At 44.8% G+C, this 18,539-nt stretch overlaps 1 protein-coding gene across 1 annotated transcript in view; it reads right to left on the bottom strand.

Annotated features, from left to right (window-relative positions):
- TEDC1 (tubulin epsilon and delta complex 1) overlaps positions 1–18,234 on the bottom strand; it is a 65,609-nt gene extending 47,375 nt beyond the window's left edge. Inside the window, exons 1-3 of the mRNA XM_030455380.1 lie at positions 18,057–18,234; positions 17,184–17,262; positions 9,583–9,785 (exon numbers count right to left, since the gene is read on the bottom strand). Coding sequence (XP_030311240.1) covers positions 9,583–9,785; positions 17,184–17,262; positions 18,057–18,200 — 426 coding nt within the window. The 5' untranslated portion in view covers positions 18,201–18,234. The remainder of the gene's footprint in view (positions 1–9,582; positions 9,786–17,183; positions 17,263–18,056) is intronic.
- Between the last annotated feature and the right edge of the window lie 305 nt (positions 18,235–18,539).

Below are 18,539 nucleotides of genomic sequence, written 5' to 3'. Positions count from 1 at the left end.
CCTTGTCCTATCACTGGTCACCACTGAGAAGAGCCTAACTCCATCTCCCTGACACTCACCCCTTACATATTTGAAAACATTGATGAGGTCACCCCTCAGTCTCCTTTTCTCCAAACTAAAGAGACCCAGCTCCCTCAGCCTTTCCTCATAAGGGAGATGTTCCACTCCCTTAATCATCTTAGTAGCTCTGCGCTGGACTCTTTCAAGCACTTCCCTGTCCTTCTTGAACTGAGGGGCCCAGAACTGGACACAATACTCCAGGTGTGGCCTCACCAATGCAGAATAGAGGGGGAGGAGAACCTCTCTTGACCTACTAACCACCCCCTTTCTAATGCACCCCAGGATGCCATTGGCCTTCTTGGCCACAAGGGCACATTGCTGGCTCATGGTCATCCTCTTGTCTACCAGGACCCCCAGGTCTCTTTCACCTACACTGCTCTCCAGTAGGTCAGCCCCCAACCTATACTGGGACATTGTGTTGTTCTTCCCCAGATGCAAAACTCTACACTTCCCCTTGTTGAATTTCATCATGTTTCTCTCTGCCCAACTCTCCAGCCTTGTATTCTGCAAATTAAACTCCAAAAATTGTTTTTAAGCAAAATTCCTTGCAGATCCAGCAGAGATCTTACAGGATGCCACAAGCAGTGCTGGAAAGCAAACCCTCTGCAAGGGAAATCTTAGATTTTCTCTACTTTTCCAATGCATGTAAGTATCTTCATGCTTATAAATTCTTACCTTAATATATTTCCTGTGCCCTGTAGACAGAATGGAAATGAGAAAAGCCTTTGCTGTCTCCACTGCTGTAAAAACAAGGCTCAGAGAGCCTCCCTCTCTTTCCCAACCAGGAGCTGCCATCTGTTGGTAAGGGATGGAGCTCAGAAACTACTCCCCCTTGGATATACAGCTCCTGGTATCAGAAAGGTGGGAAAGAGCATCTCTAGAGACCCCCCTGCTGGGCTCAGGGAAGGCAAAGCAATCCCATAAATCAAAATCATCTTTGCTGAGTGCTCATCCTGCTCCTAATTCAGACAATGGGTTGGATGTGACACAACATATGTTAAGCTGGGTAATTACAGAGCTTTTTTAAAAGAAAAAAAAAACCCCTAAACACCACAGCCAGACATAATAGTACCAGACATGCTTTCTTAATTAACACAGCCATAGATCTATCTGCAGGGGGGGGGGGAAATGAGAAAAGGAACCATTTGAAGAGATGAATGTGTAAGGGACAGTGCTATTTGCATTTATGGCACCATCAACAACACTAATAGGATTTCCTCCTACACCAGGTGGATGGAAAGATCCCTGGTGTTAAGACCCCACCACCACATGATGCACATACCAGTGAAATATCTGCACACCAGAGTGCCCTTCCCAGCAACATATGTGCTCACAATAGAGAGGATGTGCTCACAGCAATTAAATAAAAATGAAAAAGGAGCCACAAGGCCTTTTAGCTTTTCAGTTTCTCAGCCTTTTTTTAAAAATTTCTGCTCACAGCAGCACTCCCAAGAGCTCACTCTTGGCAAAGAGTGAAAAAGAAAAGGTGCTGAGGGAAGACAGAAAATGTGAACACAGCTCCTGCCTTGTTCAAACAAGTCTGTCTGGCACTACCCAGAGGCCTGAGGCACTAAAACCAGTCAATCCCTTCTCCCATCCTCCTTACTCATGCAGGAGGTTATTCAGAAGCTCTGCAATACAGCACAAGCAAGATGCCTCTAAAAGAGCTCAGCAGCACTGCCAGATCTTTGGTTGGAAAAGAACACTGAAATCCCAAAGCTCACTGCATCCTGGAGCCAGCCACAGCAGGGAACCCAAATACCCTAAAATAAAAACGTGGCAGGGTCGACCTTAACCCACAGAGTTCTGCATTTTGCAGGGCTCAAGAAATGCAATGTGTGTGCCATGGCCTCCTCTGAAGGCTCCTTTTGGCCTCCAGAGGAAAAAGGGATTTATTTCAAACCATCCTCCAGTGAGAGGTAAACCCAGACCTCTTAAAAGGTCACCAAAAGCTAAGGATGTTCTCATCAAAATAAAGATAAGCAGAAGGTACCAAAGAGCTGCTCCCCATCACTAGAGGGCAGGAGAGGCACTAAAACATCCTAAAAGCTCTCAGTTTCCCCAAGACATAAGAAAGATTTGAGGATGATCAGGGTGTTCTTGGCTTAGCAGTCCTCATCTTCCTCTCCTCACCTAAACACTCAGATGATTCCAGTGCCTGGTGGCAGAGTCCCCTCCAGAACGCACCAGCTGAAACATCAGATTCAAGAAATTCTGCATTTCATTGAAATTCAGACATTACCAGAGAAGTAGCAAATCCACCAAAGTATAAACCTTGCTATTCCAGACTCCTCTTTCAGAGGATTTTACCTTGACATGCTATTAAACCCAAATACATTTAAAAATAACCAAAACTCTGAAAAATATATTTACAGTGTCAGGCAAAACTAATGTTGTTAACCACCCATTTGCCAGTACACTAGAGGAAACTGGTTTTCACTGGGAAAAAGGTTTCAGGAGAAGCCTGAAGGATGGAATTTAAAAAAAACCAAACCCAAAAAACATAAAAGATGAGAAGGAATTGTGTGGACATCTGCACATGAAGAATGACAGGGAGGTAATTTCTGCTATTACTTCTAAATTCTGCTTTAACACACACAGAAACACCTGCATGAAACAATCCAAAATAAAATAAATATAAATATATACCTGGATACCTGATATACCTGAATATTCAGTACCTGAAAGGGACCTACAAAAATGCTGGGGTAGGATTTTTAGGATGGATGTCTGCTAACACACAAGGGGCAATGATTTAAAGCTTGAAGAGAGGAGATTTAGGTTAAAGATTAGGAAAAAAAATTCTTTCCTATGAAACCCTGGCACAGGATGCCCAGGGAAGTTGTGGCTGCTCCATCCCTGGGAGTGTTGGATGGGGTCTTGAGCAATGTGATCTAGTGGGAGGTGGGTTGGAGCTGGATGAGCTTTGAGGTTTCTTCCAACCCAAACCATTTTATGATTCTATATTCCCAATTTAATTAGCTCTGACCACAAAACATGTCTGAGCCCACAGGCAATGTCAGGAACTTAAGGACAAAAATTAACACTTTGGGGTTCAAGAGTTGTTTGTTCAGAAGACTTGAAAACCAGAACAAGCAGAAGAACAAAATGCAAGATTTTTTCTATTTTCTGGTGGAACCTATGGGGTGAGCAGCACAAAGAGGGTGCTACCAAGGTCCCCCCTTGGTGTAACCCCAGGAGAGGTGGCATGGAGTGTGTGTCCCCTGCTTGCTGGCAAAACTGAGGGGAGGGAAATTCTGCAGGGATCCTCTACCCTCTTGCCTAGGTTTCAGGGATGGATTTTTAAATAGCATTCCTTCCCAGCTACTGAGTATGGTAACAGTGGTAACAGAACACTGGTAACAGAACAAGCAGAAGAACAAAATGCAAGATTTTTTCTCTTTTATTTTCTGGTGGAACCTATGGGGTGGGCAGCACAAAGAGGGTGCTACCAAGGTCCCCCCCTGGTGTAACCCCAGGAGAGGTGGCATGGAGTGTGTGTCCCCTGCTTGCTGGCAAAACTGAGGGGAGGGAAATTCTGCAGGGATCCTCTACCCTCTTGCCTAGGTTTCAGGGATGGATTTTTAAATAGCATTCCTTCCCAGCTACTGAATATGGTAACAGTGGTAACAAAAAAAAAAAAAGGGTAAAAAAAGATTAATGGTGAGAGTTAAAAGGAGGACAGGAGGCCAAAGAGAACAGAAGTGGAAGAAGAGGGAATAAAGGAGGGAAATTAAAAAGTGAAAGCTGAGATAGTCACAGCCTATAAAGATCTGGAAAGTAATTATGCTTCTGAGTTAAAAATCAATAGGCTCATAAGATTCCCTCCTCCACCCCCATCAGAATAATAGGGGAAAAAAAACCATGGAAAATCTGAACTTACTGACAGTACTGCAAAAACTTTCCTGGTTTTCTGCTGGGGGAAATATTAAGCTTGGCTGCTGTGTTACCAACTTGCTCTAATAATATGTTTTATGGGACAGCAGGGCCTTTCTTTTATAGAAACTTTGATTATCAGTGCTGTTCTATAACAGCATTTCATCAAGATTAGACCAAGCATAAGCCTTGGAAACAGGCAGTGAGCAAAACTAGAGCATGACAACCAAAAGATAAACCAAACTGCAAGCTCAGGAGTCAGAAGGCATGTTTAGTTCAGTTTCATCTTTTCCCCACAAGATGCAATGAAACTGAGTTCACTTTGGCAGCCTAAAGAGACATGCATGAATTCCAACTCTAATAGCCATAATAGCTCCAATTGTTGATTCCTCTGAATTCACAAAAGAGGAGGGGTGTCTGATTTCACTCCAACAGGCAGAGGGAGTTGGTGGAACCAAGTGTTTGTACAACACGTCCTGGTGATAATGAGGGACATAACATCACTGCCCCCCCATCTAAAAAACTCCACAGCCTCCACACATCATTAACTTCTGGTGAACACACAGAGTGATTTCAGCTGTAGAAATAATTCCAGGCAGGATTCCTCCCTGGAAACACAAAGAATATATGCTCAGAGTGTTCTGCACAAACCACTACAGATTTGGAGAAGCCATGATGAAACTTCAGAAGTGAAGCAAAAATAAAATGTGGTCAAATAATGAATGTGCTAAAAGGGCAGGTTTGTATCAAACAATTACCTGCTTCTCAGAGAGAGAGAGGGAATAGGAGAAGCCTCCAGGTCTGCCTTACAGGTTCAGTGAAGGGCAGCATTTCACCTCCAGGTTTTCAGATTTTGTATTCCAGGATTTTCATGTGAAAACAGGAATCAGTGAATGGCACCTGAGAATAATCTGCTTGTACCTGATCACCAAAGCAACAAAAGATGTTCAGATTGACATCATGCCCATGCATGTTTGATAAAGAAATCCACCAGGGGCACTAAAAGCTTATGAAGAAAACATTCACTAATTAATCAACCAGTGCTTTGAGGCAACAGAAATAGGTGAGAATTCCCAAGCTGACACTTGGGAATTATAAATTGATGTGAGCCTCCAATTCAGATTGTACTGAAGCCTTTACAGCTATTCTGCAATTAGTGACAGACAGATGGCCACAGCAAATCCAGGGAATGCACTTGCATTACAGCAACCAAGTTTTAGAGCTTGATGTTCACCACCAACCCCCTCTTCCCTCTGCACAGCAACCCAGGGGCCAGGCTGCTCTTTTAACATTTTTCTCCCCCCCAGTTCATAAACTTCACACCCTGGAAGGGGAAAGCAGTGGCCCCTTCAGCCCTGCCCCAAAAAATGAGCTGGAGGACCCACGAGGTGCCCTGAAGGACCCACAAGGTGATTTGAGGTATGATTTCTGCTTCTGGAGATGGAAAAGTGGGTGTCAAAGTAAGGTTGTGGAAGCCTTCCCCATCTCAGGAGCTTAATATTCTGAATTCCATGCAGCTGGTGAGCTCCATGCCCATCACTGTCATGAATACCCTCTATAAATAACCAGCTTGAAATCCTTTAGAGCTGATGGAAGTGTTCAATTTGCCAGGGAAGAAAACTGTGTTGCTAAGGAACTGCAAAGAAAAAAAAGGCCAGGGAGTGGTAGTATGAAATGAATTAATTTAATTGCCCCTTAATACGTTGGGTATTTAGTATATTATCAGCAATTCAGCAGCCTGCAGGCTTTGTTTCAAATTTAGGCTGAAAGAACAGTCAGATTTTAATTTAGGGATTAAATTCTCACTCCTTCATACAAGACCCTGTCCACTTCTGGGGATTTCAGGTAGAATTTAAAAGCAAAAGACATGAACACCAGTATGAACTCCAGTTATACCAACAGTTCCTGAGATGCCTTTTTAGATGAAGACAGAGGAAAAGGATCTTCTTCACTTTTATCCTCACTAGTAGACCAACAAAATGTGCTTTGTCTGTAAGCACTGGCAAGGAGGTTTGGGCAGAGATCTCAGCAGTGCACAGGACCAAACACTATTTCATGGGGTTTTGTTTTGCAGTGTTTTCATTTCAGGTTAAGTACTTTCAATTGTCTATAATAATTTTAAAAAGCTCCATCAGGTAGAAGATTCTTCAAGCTTTTTCCCTGCTGAAAATGTCAATTGTTTTAAAGCAATTTCCTTTTTTTTTTTTTTTGAGACAGATCTTTCTTTAATGAAGCTTTTTTCCCCTTCTTATTTTCCCTTTTTCCTTTAATTAAATACATCAGACTTTTTTTCCCTTGTTTTACCTTTTTCCTTTAATTAAATACATCAGACTTTTTTTCCCTTGTTTTACCTTTTTCCTTTAATTAAATACATCAGACTTCTTTTTCCCTTGTTTTACCTTTTTCCTTTAATTAACTACATCAGAGTTATGACTGCAGACACTACCATCTCTGGCATGTTTAGCACTGCTTTTACATCTTGTTACACATCTTCCAACACTTCAACTCAAGTGCCACAAATGCCTGGTTGGTATTTAACATCCCCAGAGCCAAAATTCCAGTGCTTCAGTTGTTCAAGTTGTATTTCAGCTCACAAGATGTCAGGTATCAAACTGACAGCCTCCCTTTTTTTCCTCTCTTCCTGGGATTTTAGGGGCTGTATTGTTGAATGCTGACTCCTGAACAGACTCCCCATCCAGTAGGGATCAAATCCCAACATGGAGCAAGAACAAAGCTGCCACACTTAACATGGAGCTGACAGGAGGCTCTGGGGGTGATTTATAAGAAACTGGCTTACTAACCAAAATGAGCTGTGACCCTCTTGTCTTCTTCTCAGCCACCTTTATTTCCTCACCTCTTTAACTGGGCATTTCTAGACCTTAATTTGGTTGGGTCCTACTGGTTAGATTTGTTCTGTAATGGCTAATTGATACATAATTTTATCAATAAATATAAATATATTCTAAATAAACCCTAATTTAATAAATAGTTATTAATAAATACATTTATAAATAAAGTATATTATTTATCATTTAAATAAGTTATAATTATTTATAATTATATATATTATACATTACATAATTATATATATAATTATAATAAATTATATTATTATAAATAGATAAATTGATAAATGAAAGATAACACCTCTCCCTCAAAATTCTATTTTAACTTCCCTGTGATGCAGGATCACAAAATACATCAATTACATTGTAATTACACTCTATCATTCCCACCCCCCCATGAAACAACCATTTTTATTGGAGCATGAAAGAAGAAATGTTGTCTTTAATACAATGAGCTTTACATCATTGTATGTAAACTCTCAGCCTATAACTCACACTCTCAGCCTATAACTTTTTTTTTTTTCTTTGATATTGAAATAAAAATTGCCACTAAACCTTTCCAAACATCATTTTGGACAGGTAGGGGATAAAAAACATGAAATATGTATTCCATGCTTTTTTGAGAAACACAGGTAGAGAGGCAAGAATTTCAGTGAAAGACACAGCAATAAATTTCTCTGTGTGGCCATAAGAGATAAGATTGTACTACCACACAGTTCTTTCATCTCTTTTGAGAAAATGCAGCACTCAAAACCTTCAGAGAAAATACCAGTGGTGCTGCTCCATTTCCTGAACTCCCATCACTGCCACACTTCAATCACCAGTCTTTTGTAACAGAAATTAAGGACACAAAAATAACCTGCTACTACAGAAGAAAAAGAGAAGTTTGAAGTAAAAGCTTCTTCTGAAGTCTCAGGGTGTCCTTCACATCCCAGGAGGGCATCACCACTCACACCCAAGGCACCCAGCACAGCCCCTGCTGCTCCCTCTCCTGTGTAATCTCCTGTTTTTGGCAGAGGACATTGCAGGTCAGAAGCCCTCCCTGCAGGTATCTCAGTGTTTCAAGACCTTGTGGGTCTTCTTGAACCTGTTTCCCTACACTGTAGGCTGCCTGGTTTTGTAGAACCTTTTTAGGGGTCAGGAAATTAGATATTGGATATTAGAAAGAACTTCTTTCTGGAGAGGGTGATCAGGCATTGGAATGGGCTGCCCAGGGAAGTAGTGGATTCTCCGTGTCTGGAGATCTTTCCAAAGAGCCTGGATGTGGCACTGAGTGCCATGGGCTGGGAACTGCAGCGGGAGTGGATCAAGGGTTGGACTTGATGATCTCTGAGGTCCCTTCCAACCCAGCCAGTTCTATGATTCTATGATTCTATGAAAGCAAGTTTGGAAAGCTGTGACACAGACATGGTGTCTTCAGGAGGTGAACACTTGTACCAGTGGAGTTCAAAGCAAAGTGTCACTTTGACAACATTATTAAGGTTTTGAGGAGTGGGACCACTCTGGATACACAACAGGTTGGGAGGAGAAAGGGTTGAGGGCAGCCCTGAGGAGAAGGATTTGGGGTGGTGGTGGAGCAGAAGCTCAAGATGAGGCATCAGTGTGTGCTTCCAGCCCAGAAACCAACTGTGTGCTGGGCTGCATCCAAAGCAGCACAGAGAGCTGGGAGAGGAAGGGGATTCTCCCCCTCTGCTCTGCTCTTGTGAGACCCCCCTGGAGTTGTGTGTCCAGGTCTGGAGTCCCCAACATCAGAAGGACACAGAGCTCCTGGAAGGTGTCCAGAGCAGAGCCACTGAAATGCTCAGAGGGCTGAGCAGCTCCCTGGGAAACCAGGCTGAGGGATTGGGGTTGTTCAGCCTGGAGAAGAGGAAACTTCTTACAGCACTGAAGGGGCTACAAGAAACTGAAAAGGGACTTTTGACACAGGGGTGTAGTGAGAGAACAAGGAGAAATGGTTTAAAACTTGAAGAGGGGAGATTTAGGTTGGACATTAGGAAGAAATTCTGTCCTGTGAGGGTGGTGAGACCCTGGCACAGGTTGCTCAGAGAAGCTGTGGCTGCCCCATCCCTGGAAGTGCTCAGTCCAGGTGGGATGGGGCTTGGAGCAACCTGGGCTGGTGGGAGGTGTCCCTGCTCATGCAGAGACATGGGAAATGGATTAGATTTAAGGTCTCTTCCAACCCAAACTATTCCATGATTCATTCTATGCATAAGGCCTTAAATGCACGGAATGGATTTTAAAAGCAGTATTAGCAAACATTATTAGATTGTGGGTTTGTTTTTTTTTATAACATACATTTTGCAGCTAAAGCTGCTACACAGTCACCCTTAGCTGACTCCATGCTTTTCAAAAAGTACTATTTTCCTTAGGGTTACTTGCTCTGCCCAATGCCAACAGACCTGGAAGTCACTGCTAACCTGTTTGCCTACAGGGTAGAACCACTCCTGTCTGGAAGCACAAAACCCAGAAGCAAGATGTTAACTCATCCAAGATGTTAACTTACCTGCACTCCTCCACACTGGTCTCACCTCCACTGGAAATAAAAATCAAGGAATTCAGGCAGGAGTGGGATTTTGTAAAAAGACCAGGAAACCAGATCACCAGCACACAGCAAGTTTATAGAGAAGGGAAGGAAAACTGGTGTTAGATGCTGTCCTCTTTTAGTATTTCCAAGTTGGAGTAAGGCATTGATTTGTAAATGCCCCAAGATTCCACACACTATACAGCAGTTACACCATGGCAGAGGTCAGAAAACATCACCCATGGACAGGTAAGGTGGAAGGGCACACAACATGCTCACCGTGCACACAGAGGTTTCATCTCCAGTCCTCACTCTGTTCTGAGCCAAGAGCTGCTCCAAGAGGCTGAGTCTGTGCAGCATCCAGGAAAATGCCAGCAGCAGCTCCCGACTTCCCACTGAGCCATCAGAGGGGAGCTGGTAGAGTTCTGCTCTGCCATAGCCATGGTACCACAGGGAGGACTTTACAAACCTGATTTGGTTGTCTGAAAAGAAGAGGACAATCAGGAATAACCCACTGCACGACTCAAGGCATTTACCCATCCAGTTCTGGAAAACTGCTGCCTCCTCTGGAAGCAGGATTTTTAATCAGGTCTGAGATTCCTGGAGGACAGAGGAAACTACAGTAAAAAAGAAGAGATAAAGGGTAAAAAACTTCCTTATGTTGCACCTCATTCTGATCTTACAGGGAACTATTGGTAAGGGAAAAGGTGAGCTCAAGGCCAGGAGCAGACTCTAAGATTAACAAAGGCAAAAAAAGTAAGCAGCCATCCCCAGTACAGAGGACTCCAATTCACCTATTTTATTTTTTTATGAGCTACCAAGCATGCTATGAATTGGTAAACACTCTGAGCCACTTTACTCCTGAATGAAACTGGAATTTAGAGATTGGAGTCTCACAGCCTGCTGGAAATCTCTGAGATACTGCAGCACACCAGACCACATGGACTCTTCAAATCTCAGGAATGCTCTGATCCATATTCACCCAAGTAAATGTTACCTGATAGCTCCCAGGCAAGCACCACAGAACTCTGAAACACTGAGGAAACACAGTGAAAATTGTTCTTTAAAAGGTTCTCACCAGTAAGCTCCAGTTCTGTCCCAAGTTAAAACTGTAATAAAGAATATAATCAGGGGGACTCAATGATAAACTTTACATACTGGAGGAGAACCAACAGCTGCTGCAAAAGGAAGCTCTGCTCCAAAAGGCTGCCAAATACAACAAGGAGAAAGTGATTAAAGATGATTCAACCAATGCCAGGACATTGAGACATCCCAATGGGATTCAACCAACACACAGAAACTAAGCTGCCACTGTGGAGGGAGAGGAAAAGCCCTTGGATCAAAGGCAACTGCCCAGAAGACAAGAACCAGAGGGCAGGAACAAATGGTGGGTTCAGAGGAGGATTCTGTGCTAAACAGTTGCTGTTTAACCAACTCCAAATGACACCCAGACAATGTGATAGTGACAGAAAGTCTGGTGCTGCTGTGACATTACTCAGAAGTAAGGCATGCAGACAGACCCTGAAGGACTGTGGAAACTACTGAGTCCAAGCTTTAAAAGGAGAGATAAAATTCTATTTAGAAAAAAACCCAAAATATTCTGCACACAAGGGCAAAAATCATTCCTAACTTTACTGACCTAGCAACTGGCTTGGAGCTGAACACTGAATTAAGAAAACTCAATCAGAGATATAAAATTTTTCATGACCATATCACATCTGGTTGTCATATGCACCCAAAAGCAAACTGAAGTGTGAGAAACACAGAGAGGAAGCCAAGCAGAACACAGAAAAGAACATTACATTGTTTTCTGTAGCCACTCTGACCCCACATCACAAATTCAGCTTTATTTTATTGCCTCAGTGCCAAAAATTGGCTGGATGGTTGCACTCAGGGGAGCTGTGCTCAACAGTTTGATGTCCAATGGAGACATCTGAGGAGTTGGGGGTTCCTCCAGGGGCAGTACCTGGATCAGTTCTGTTAAACATCTTTACCAGTGATGTGGAGAGGGGAACTGAGGGCACCCTCAGCAAGTTTGGGGATGCTGGAGGGAAGGGATGGCATCCAGAGGGACCTTGAGAGGCTTGAGAAGTGGGCTTGTGCAAACTGCAGAAGTTCAACAAGGCCCAGGGCAAAGTTCTGCACCTGGGTCAAGGCAACTCCATGCAAAAATACAGCTTGGGAGGAGAGAGGATGGAACAACCTAAAGCTTTCTGTGATTTCTGTGTCCTCAGCAGTTGGAGTGAGCACACAACTGGCCAGGGGAAAGCTACAAATGAATTCCTGACAAAGACATTAACCATGACTGACGAGCAGGAAAAAAAAAACAAAACAAGACCAGAAGAATGATTAAACAGGTGACACAGTGACAAAGAGCTCCTGATTTTTTGCAGGACTGGAGTTTTGCATAGCAGAGCTTGTCAGTTGGACAACTGGGATTACACCTAGCTTGCTTCTGCACTACAGACCCAAGAAGGAAACCCAAACACCTAAATCACCCTGTTTCCTCTTTCTGCAGAACCTGTGAATAATTTTTCTCCTGTGAACAAAACCCAAGCAGTTTCCTTTCATGATTCTAGGGCAGCAGCAACACCACAATTTGCTAAAAATCTTGCTGGAGAGATGCACTTCAATCACTCCTGTATGGAGGTAGCACTGAGATACAAGACTTTGAGTCCTCTTAAACATTCTCACATGAGATAAGTTTTCTTTGTGCACTTGTCAAGAAAGGAATTGCTATTAGAGGTAAATGCAAAAACACTCCAAAAGGAAGACCAGTACCTACCTTGCTTCTTTTCAAACCAAAGCAGCATCACATGCTGCCATCTGCAGTTCAGGGAGCTCCCTGAGAAATAACACACCAAAGAAAAGGAGTAGAAAGCAAGCCAGGTGGTTTTATTTTTTCTTTTATCACCATTTCCCTGCTCTGCTTCACTGCTCAGGACCAGCTACAACAAGGCAATTTGCCACCTGAATCTTCGTCTTGCTCTGGGCCTTTTATCTCCCCTGTTTCATCTCTCACCCTGACACCACACCACTATGTATCAGGTGGGACCTGTGAGTGGATGGTGAAAGCATGGAACTGGGGCTCAAAAAGCCTCAGAGAAGTCACTTGGTGTTCCTTATCTCTACAGAGATGAGGGATCTTACAGGGATGATGCCCAGAAAAATGGCAAAGGAAGTTATATAAGTATTCCAAGATGGTTTCCTCTAAAACATGCAGACAAGAGAATCATAAAATACACCAAGTTGGAAGGGGCCCATCAGGATCACCAAATCCAACTCCTGTCCCTGTGTGCACTCCTAGAATCACACCAGGTGCCTGAGAGTGTCATCCAAACCCTTCTTGAACTCAGGCAGGATTGGTGCTGTGGCCACTTCCCTGGGGAGCCTGCTGCACTGCTCAGCTGCCCTGTGGGTGAGAAGCCTTTTCCTATGATCTAACCTAAACCTCCCCTGATTCAGCTTCCTCCCCTTTCCCCAAATCCTGTCTTTGGCCACAGGAGTGAAGGAACCAGTGCCAGTCCCATCTCTTCCCCTTGTGATTAAGCCCCAGACTGCAGTGAGCTCACCCCTCAGCCTCCTTTTCTCCAAGCTGAACAACCCAAGTGACCTCAGCTGCTCCTCAGAAATCATCCCTTCCACACCCTTCACCACCCCTGTTGCTCTCCTTTGGCCAACACTTTGATGTCTTTTTTATCCTGTGCTGCCCCAAACTGTGCACAGTTCTCAAGGTGAGGCCATACCATGCAGAGCAGAGCAGGACAACCCCTTCTACCCATGCCCAGGATGTGGATGTGCTCCTGGCTGCCAGGGCACACAGATTCAGTTTGCCATCAACCAGGACCCCCAGCTCCCTCTCTGCTTTTCAGCCCTTTTTTCAGCTTGCCTGTCCTGAAGGGAGTTGACTGCTCCTCCCAATTCTGTATTATCTGCAAACTTCTTGAAATTCCTTCCAATCCTCTGTCCAAGTCACTGATGAAGATGTTGAAGAGGATGGAGCCCTGTGGGACCCCACTAGTGACCAGTCACCAGCCTGATGCTACCCCATTCACTCTCACCTTGTGCTCCACCTCTGAGCCAGCTGCTCCCCCATCATAAAGCAACAGATAAAGTCAGCACTGAGCTGATAACACCAAGCACCTCTTTATCAGCATCTTCTTACTGGATTTAATTAGGATTACACAATTTATAAAAGTCTACACAGCCCTGTAGACATTGTTTATCAAAGAGTGTTCTGTGGGTGAACCTCAGGGGTCAGCTCTCTCAAAACTACACTCAAGCTACTACACATTCAGTTAATTACAATATGCTAATCAAATCAGGGTTAGGCATCAACCCAGCAGGCTAAGATGGAAAGGAAATAAATCAAGGACAAGAACAGATATAGTTCTTAAGGCAAAAAGCACTTTGATAGGTAGCAGGACTCAGGGAAACTCCTGCTGCAGAAAACCAAGTTGTGCTTCACTTGTCAAACAAACACAAACTATTATTGCAGCTCCAGACCTCTCTTCCATCCTATGAAAAATGAATTGTGACTCATGAAAATAAACATTTCCTTCAACTGTCTAAATGCATACAGCACTGCTACCCAGGGTGGCTGTTAGGTGGTTAACCAAGTCCAACAGCTCTCAGGCTCCATGAAGAAAAAGCAGCATGAAACCACTAATCATGACTTTATCAGTGCTGCTGTGCCCAGAAAACCATCCCACAGCTTATTTTGCCTTGTGCTCCACTGACAAGAGACCCATGGTTGTGACATCTTTAAAGGGCTTGGGTGTATTAACAGCTTCCCACCCAAGTTTAGAGTAAGAGCTTTTTACTATGTGAAAAAAAATGACAAACCAGGAAAACCATGTACAGGATTTTATGACAATCACTGGAAAGCTTCAGTGGGGTTGCTGGTTTCTCTTTGCAAGAACACAACAGGTCCTGCATTTTAAAACATCAGTCTGTCTGGATTTTTTGTGTGTGGGTGTGATTTTTTTTCAACTATTTTACTGTCTGCCAGCTGGGCAATAAAACACAACAAGCCACCTAACATGACCACATCATAACCAGAAGGGAATGGTTGGTACCTGTTCTCTTCAAAGCAGATTTTAATCTTCTCTAAAATTCACTTCTCCAACATCATCACAAACCAATGAAAAGAACTCACTCAAAACAGAAATAAAACACCAAGTTTGCAAGTCACTTGGAAAATAAAAGGGATTTTCCAGATTAAGGAAAAGTTTTCTGGAAAAATACATTCTTGTCCTTGCAACACACTGCTTTCTTCTAGGAAGATCTAGGAAGATGATCTTCTAGGTACATGATCCAACACCTGAAACACATGTCTTGCTCTAGAGAGCAGTAAGAAGCACCAGTGACCCAAACAGCAGATGCAGACCACAGGTAAAAGCTCAGTGTTTCCTTTGGAAAAGCTTTGAGCCTAATTAAAACATGAAAGGTTAAGACTATTTGAGTACTGCTTCTCTTTTCCTGAAAGCACCCAGTGTCCTGGTTTGGGCCAGGATAAAGGTGATTTTCTGTTTTGTACTTTTACTTTTAGCTCAGTCTCTTGTAAGTAGTTGCACTTGCTGAAATTAACAGCAAGTTTCTCAGGCAGTGTGTGCTTCTAGGGCTGATAACACTTGATGTTTATAGTTACTGCTAGAGCCTGGTGTGCAGAGCCAAGGACACTGCTCAGCTCTGAGGAAAGCATTTTTACCCTCCAGAAGGAGTAGGGAGGTCCCACCTGCAGCCTCCTTTGGGGAGGAACGGACGGGATAGATGCCAGAATTGACCAAACAGAGTATTCCATCCCATATACGTCACACTCAGTATAAATTTGAGACATCACGAGGGCCAAGCCGGATTTCCGGATTTCCTGCTTTCCTGCTTCCCTTCCTTCACCCGGCATCCTGGAAGGATCCCATCCATTCGTCTGCCTGTGGTCCTGATCCGTGCCAGCCCATATCTGTGTGTTCCTGCCTCCAGCTCCTGACTGCTGCCGACTCCAGGAGTCCAGCCTGGACTTTCCCAGGGCTGCCCTGCAGCCTCGGGGGTGACGTGAGAGTTATTGGGGGAGAGGGGGCAGGAATGTGGGATCCATTTTCCTGTATATTTGTATATATTTAGTAATTTTACCTATTTATCATTACTGTTCATTAAAGCTGTGTAGTTTAGTTTCCAACCCATAAGTCTCTCTCCCTTATTCTCTCTCCTTTCTCTATCAAGGAGAGAGAGAGATTAATAGAGAGCCTCTGTTATTCGGTTTAATCGCCGGGCCAGTGTTAAACCCTGACACCCAGTAACACCCATCCTGAGGGAGCCCCCACAGCCATCCTCCAGGTTCCAGCAGCTGCCACTCTCCTTGGTTTAGCTGAAGAGGTTGCACAAAACCAGGAAAGAAAGGAAAACCTGCTCCTTTGCCTAAACCACTGGAATTAGAGGAATTTGTTTCAATTCTCTGTCATCCTGTGCAAACCTGAGGAAGTTCAGTCCCTGTGCCCAAGGCTGCCACTTCATTCCCATGATGGAAAGGTGCAAAATAACATCAAGTGCTCCAGAGCAGGAACAGAGAAGAAAGGCAGTAAAATATTGGTCATATCCATAGCAGACAACTCCTTCACTCAGAGAAATAAAAGTAAATGAGTGGAATGAGACAGGATGCACAGCTATCCAACCTGAGTAAGTTTCTTCAATATCCACTCAGCATTTCAGAGCAGAACACACACCCCTGCCTCACAATCTCACCCCCAGAGGAGGAGTTTTCCCTTCCTAAAGGCAGCAACCTGCCACAAGCACATGGAAATCCTGCCTGCAAATGCCCCCAGTTAATATGGGAGCAGCCAAGGAATAAACTGGCTCACCACACACAGCAGATTGCCAAGGAGCAGAGAACCAGCAGCAGCCAAATGAAAAATAGCAATGCTGTGAGTAACAAAACACAAAGCTGCTCTCCTGCTGAGCTACCAACAAAACTGTGCTGGGTTTGCTCCTTGAAAGGTATTGCCCACAATGCTCAGTCTTTTGAACTCAGTTTACACCAGATTCCAAGCTCTTCCAGGGCTAAAATAATATATTTTTTTTTGCTTTTAACAACCAAAATTAATTTTAAGTGGTTTGGGTGTGAGAAAACCTCCATCCATCACAAACAAACTCATTCTCAATACTTTCTCTGGTAATGAAAAGGCTTCAGATAATCTTATTTTAAGACAAGAGGTCTGGGGAGTAGTAGAGTATTTGGAATAAGAAACATTTAAGAAATAAATAGGGGTTTGTCATAGTGAGGAGCTCACAGTGCAGCTTCTCTCTGGAGCAGTGGTCCTGTCCCCAGAAACTTCCATTGTCCCTCTGAAATATTCACACACACTTTACTTGTTTGTCCTTTGTGGTTCCTGTACTAAAAGTTACAACCCTGACACAGGAGGTGATAGAAAACTTAACCCCAGAAAGATGTGTCATACTTGGAAGGGAGAAAAAAAGGGACCAAAGGAAAAGCAAATCTCTTCCTGCAGAAAGAAATTATCTCTGTGAAATAATGTCTGAGAATGACAGAGGAATTCTCTCTGTCATTATCTCTGCAGATGCTGGGAGGGCACAAGATCCCTGCAAGGTTTTACCAGCTGAAAAAGGTCCCAGGGAAACAAGAGCACTTAGCAGACACAAAAATACCCCAGTTTGCTGGACAAAACAAGCCAAAGAGGGGCAAACCTGCCTGCACACCTGTGATGCAGCAGGAGGAGTCAGGCATAAACTGAAGCATTCAAAATGGAGCATTTCTGACAGGGAGCAATGAACCAAAAAGAAAAAAAGGTGCAAAAAGGTGCTACAAATTCCCAGCAGTTCCCTGGGAATTATGGAAATAGTGCAGTTAGGCAGAGTGACTCAGTTACCTATGGTTTCAGCCTCAGTCCACTTGCCTCCATGGATCTGTTTGAGAAGAGCATAGAGCAGCCTCCAGAAATCCAGGCTCTGCAGGAGAGAAGGGGGAGAGATCAGCAGGCAAAATATCTGCCAGGTTTTTAACCTTTAATTAGAATTAATCCCCTATTTGAGTCTCAGCTGTTCCATGGAAGAGCACACCTGCACCTTGCCAACACTGGAGACAGCCAGGTTCATTTATTAGTTGGGTTTTGTGGGTGTTTTTTCACAGCAAGGTGTGCTCAGAAAGAGAAAGGATCCTCCTGGGGGGTGTCCAGCAAGACCCAGCACTGGTTCCCAGTTTGAGGGATGTGAAGGGAGAAGTTTCCAAAGCATCTGCTCTGATAAAAGACACTGATTCCCCATAGAGGAACAAGGACTGGAAAGCTGTGACCACCACAGCCTCCAAAACTCAGCATAGAACTAGAAACCATTTCTTGGCACCCAGGGACAGCACGGTGACAACCTGGAACTGGGCTCAGAGCTGGAATTTCCTCCTAAAATGTTTAAAATACCCAAGTGGGGGCACCCTGCGTGTCAGCTGGAGCTCTGTAAAGCCCTCAAGCGAGATCCAACCCACGCAGGGCCACCTGAACAGAAGCAAAGCTCAGGTGACACCAGACCAGGGTAAAACAACGAACTTTAAGTTAAAACCCCCAGAAAACACCCCCAGACCCTCACCGGGGCACGCACAGAAACCTCCCCACAGCTGACCCTGTCCCCATCTCGAGAACGGGTCCCACACCCACGGTGTCCCCCAGGCCAGGGCCGTGGGGAAGGTGAGGGGATGCGCGGTTGCTAGGCAACAGCAGGGCCCACCACCACCGGCTGCGGCCCGCGCTCACCGCCTGCGGTCGGTCGAACCTGGCGCAGCGGAGGGTGTCGGGGGCAGGCCGGGAACGGGAGGGTAGAGCTCGGCACAAAGCCCCGACAGCTCCGGACAGGACCCGACCCCGCTCCTGCTGCCCCTGTGGCTGCCGCCGCCTCATGGCGCCACTTCCCGCCTTCTGCCGCCGCCATGCGCAGAGCGGCCTCTCCCGGAACGCGCCCGCTGCGGCGCCCCCTGGCGGATGGGAGGAGCACTGCAGGGGGTGCGCGGTTCGGTGCGGAACCCCGCGGTTCGGTGCGGTTCTGTGTGGATCCATGCGGATCGGTGCGGAACCCCGCGGATCGGTGCGGTTCTGTGTGGAGCCATGCGGAGCCATGCGGAACCATGGGGAGCCCCGCGGATGGGTGCGGAACCCCGCGGATCCCCTCCGCGGCTTTCCCGACCGCACTAATCCCCCCACCCCCCCCAATTATTTATTTTCTCTGTTTACGCCGAAAGG

Source organism: Calypte anna, chromosome 8, assembly GCF_003957555.1.
Source record: "Calypte anna isolate BGI_N300 chromosome 8, bCalAnn1_v1.p, whole genome shotgun sequence".
Taxonomy (NCBI): Eukaryota; Metazoa; Chordata; class Aves; order Apodiformes; family Trochilidae; genus Calypte; species Calypte anna.
This window is presented reverse-complemented; position numbering and strand designations above follow the sequence as displayed.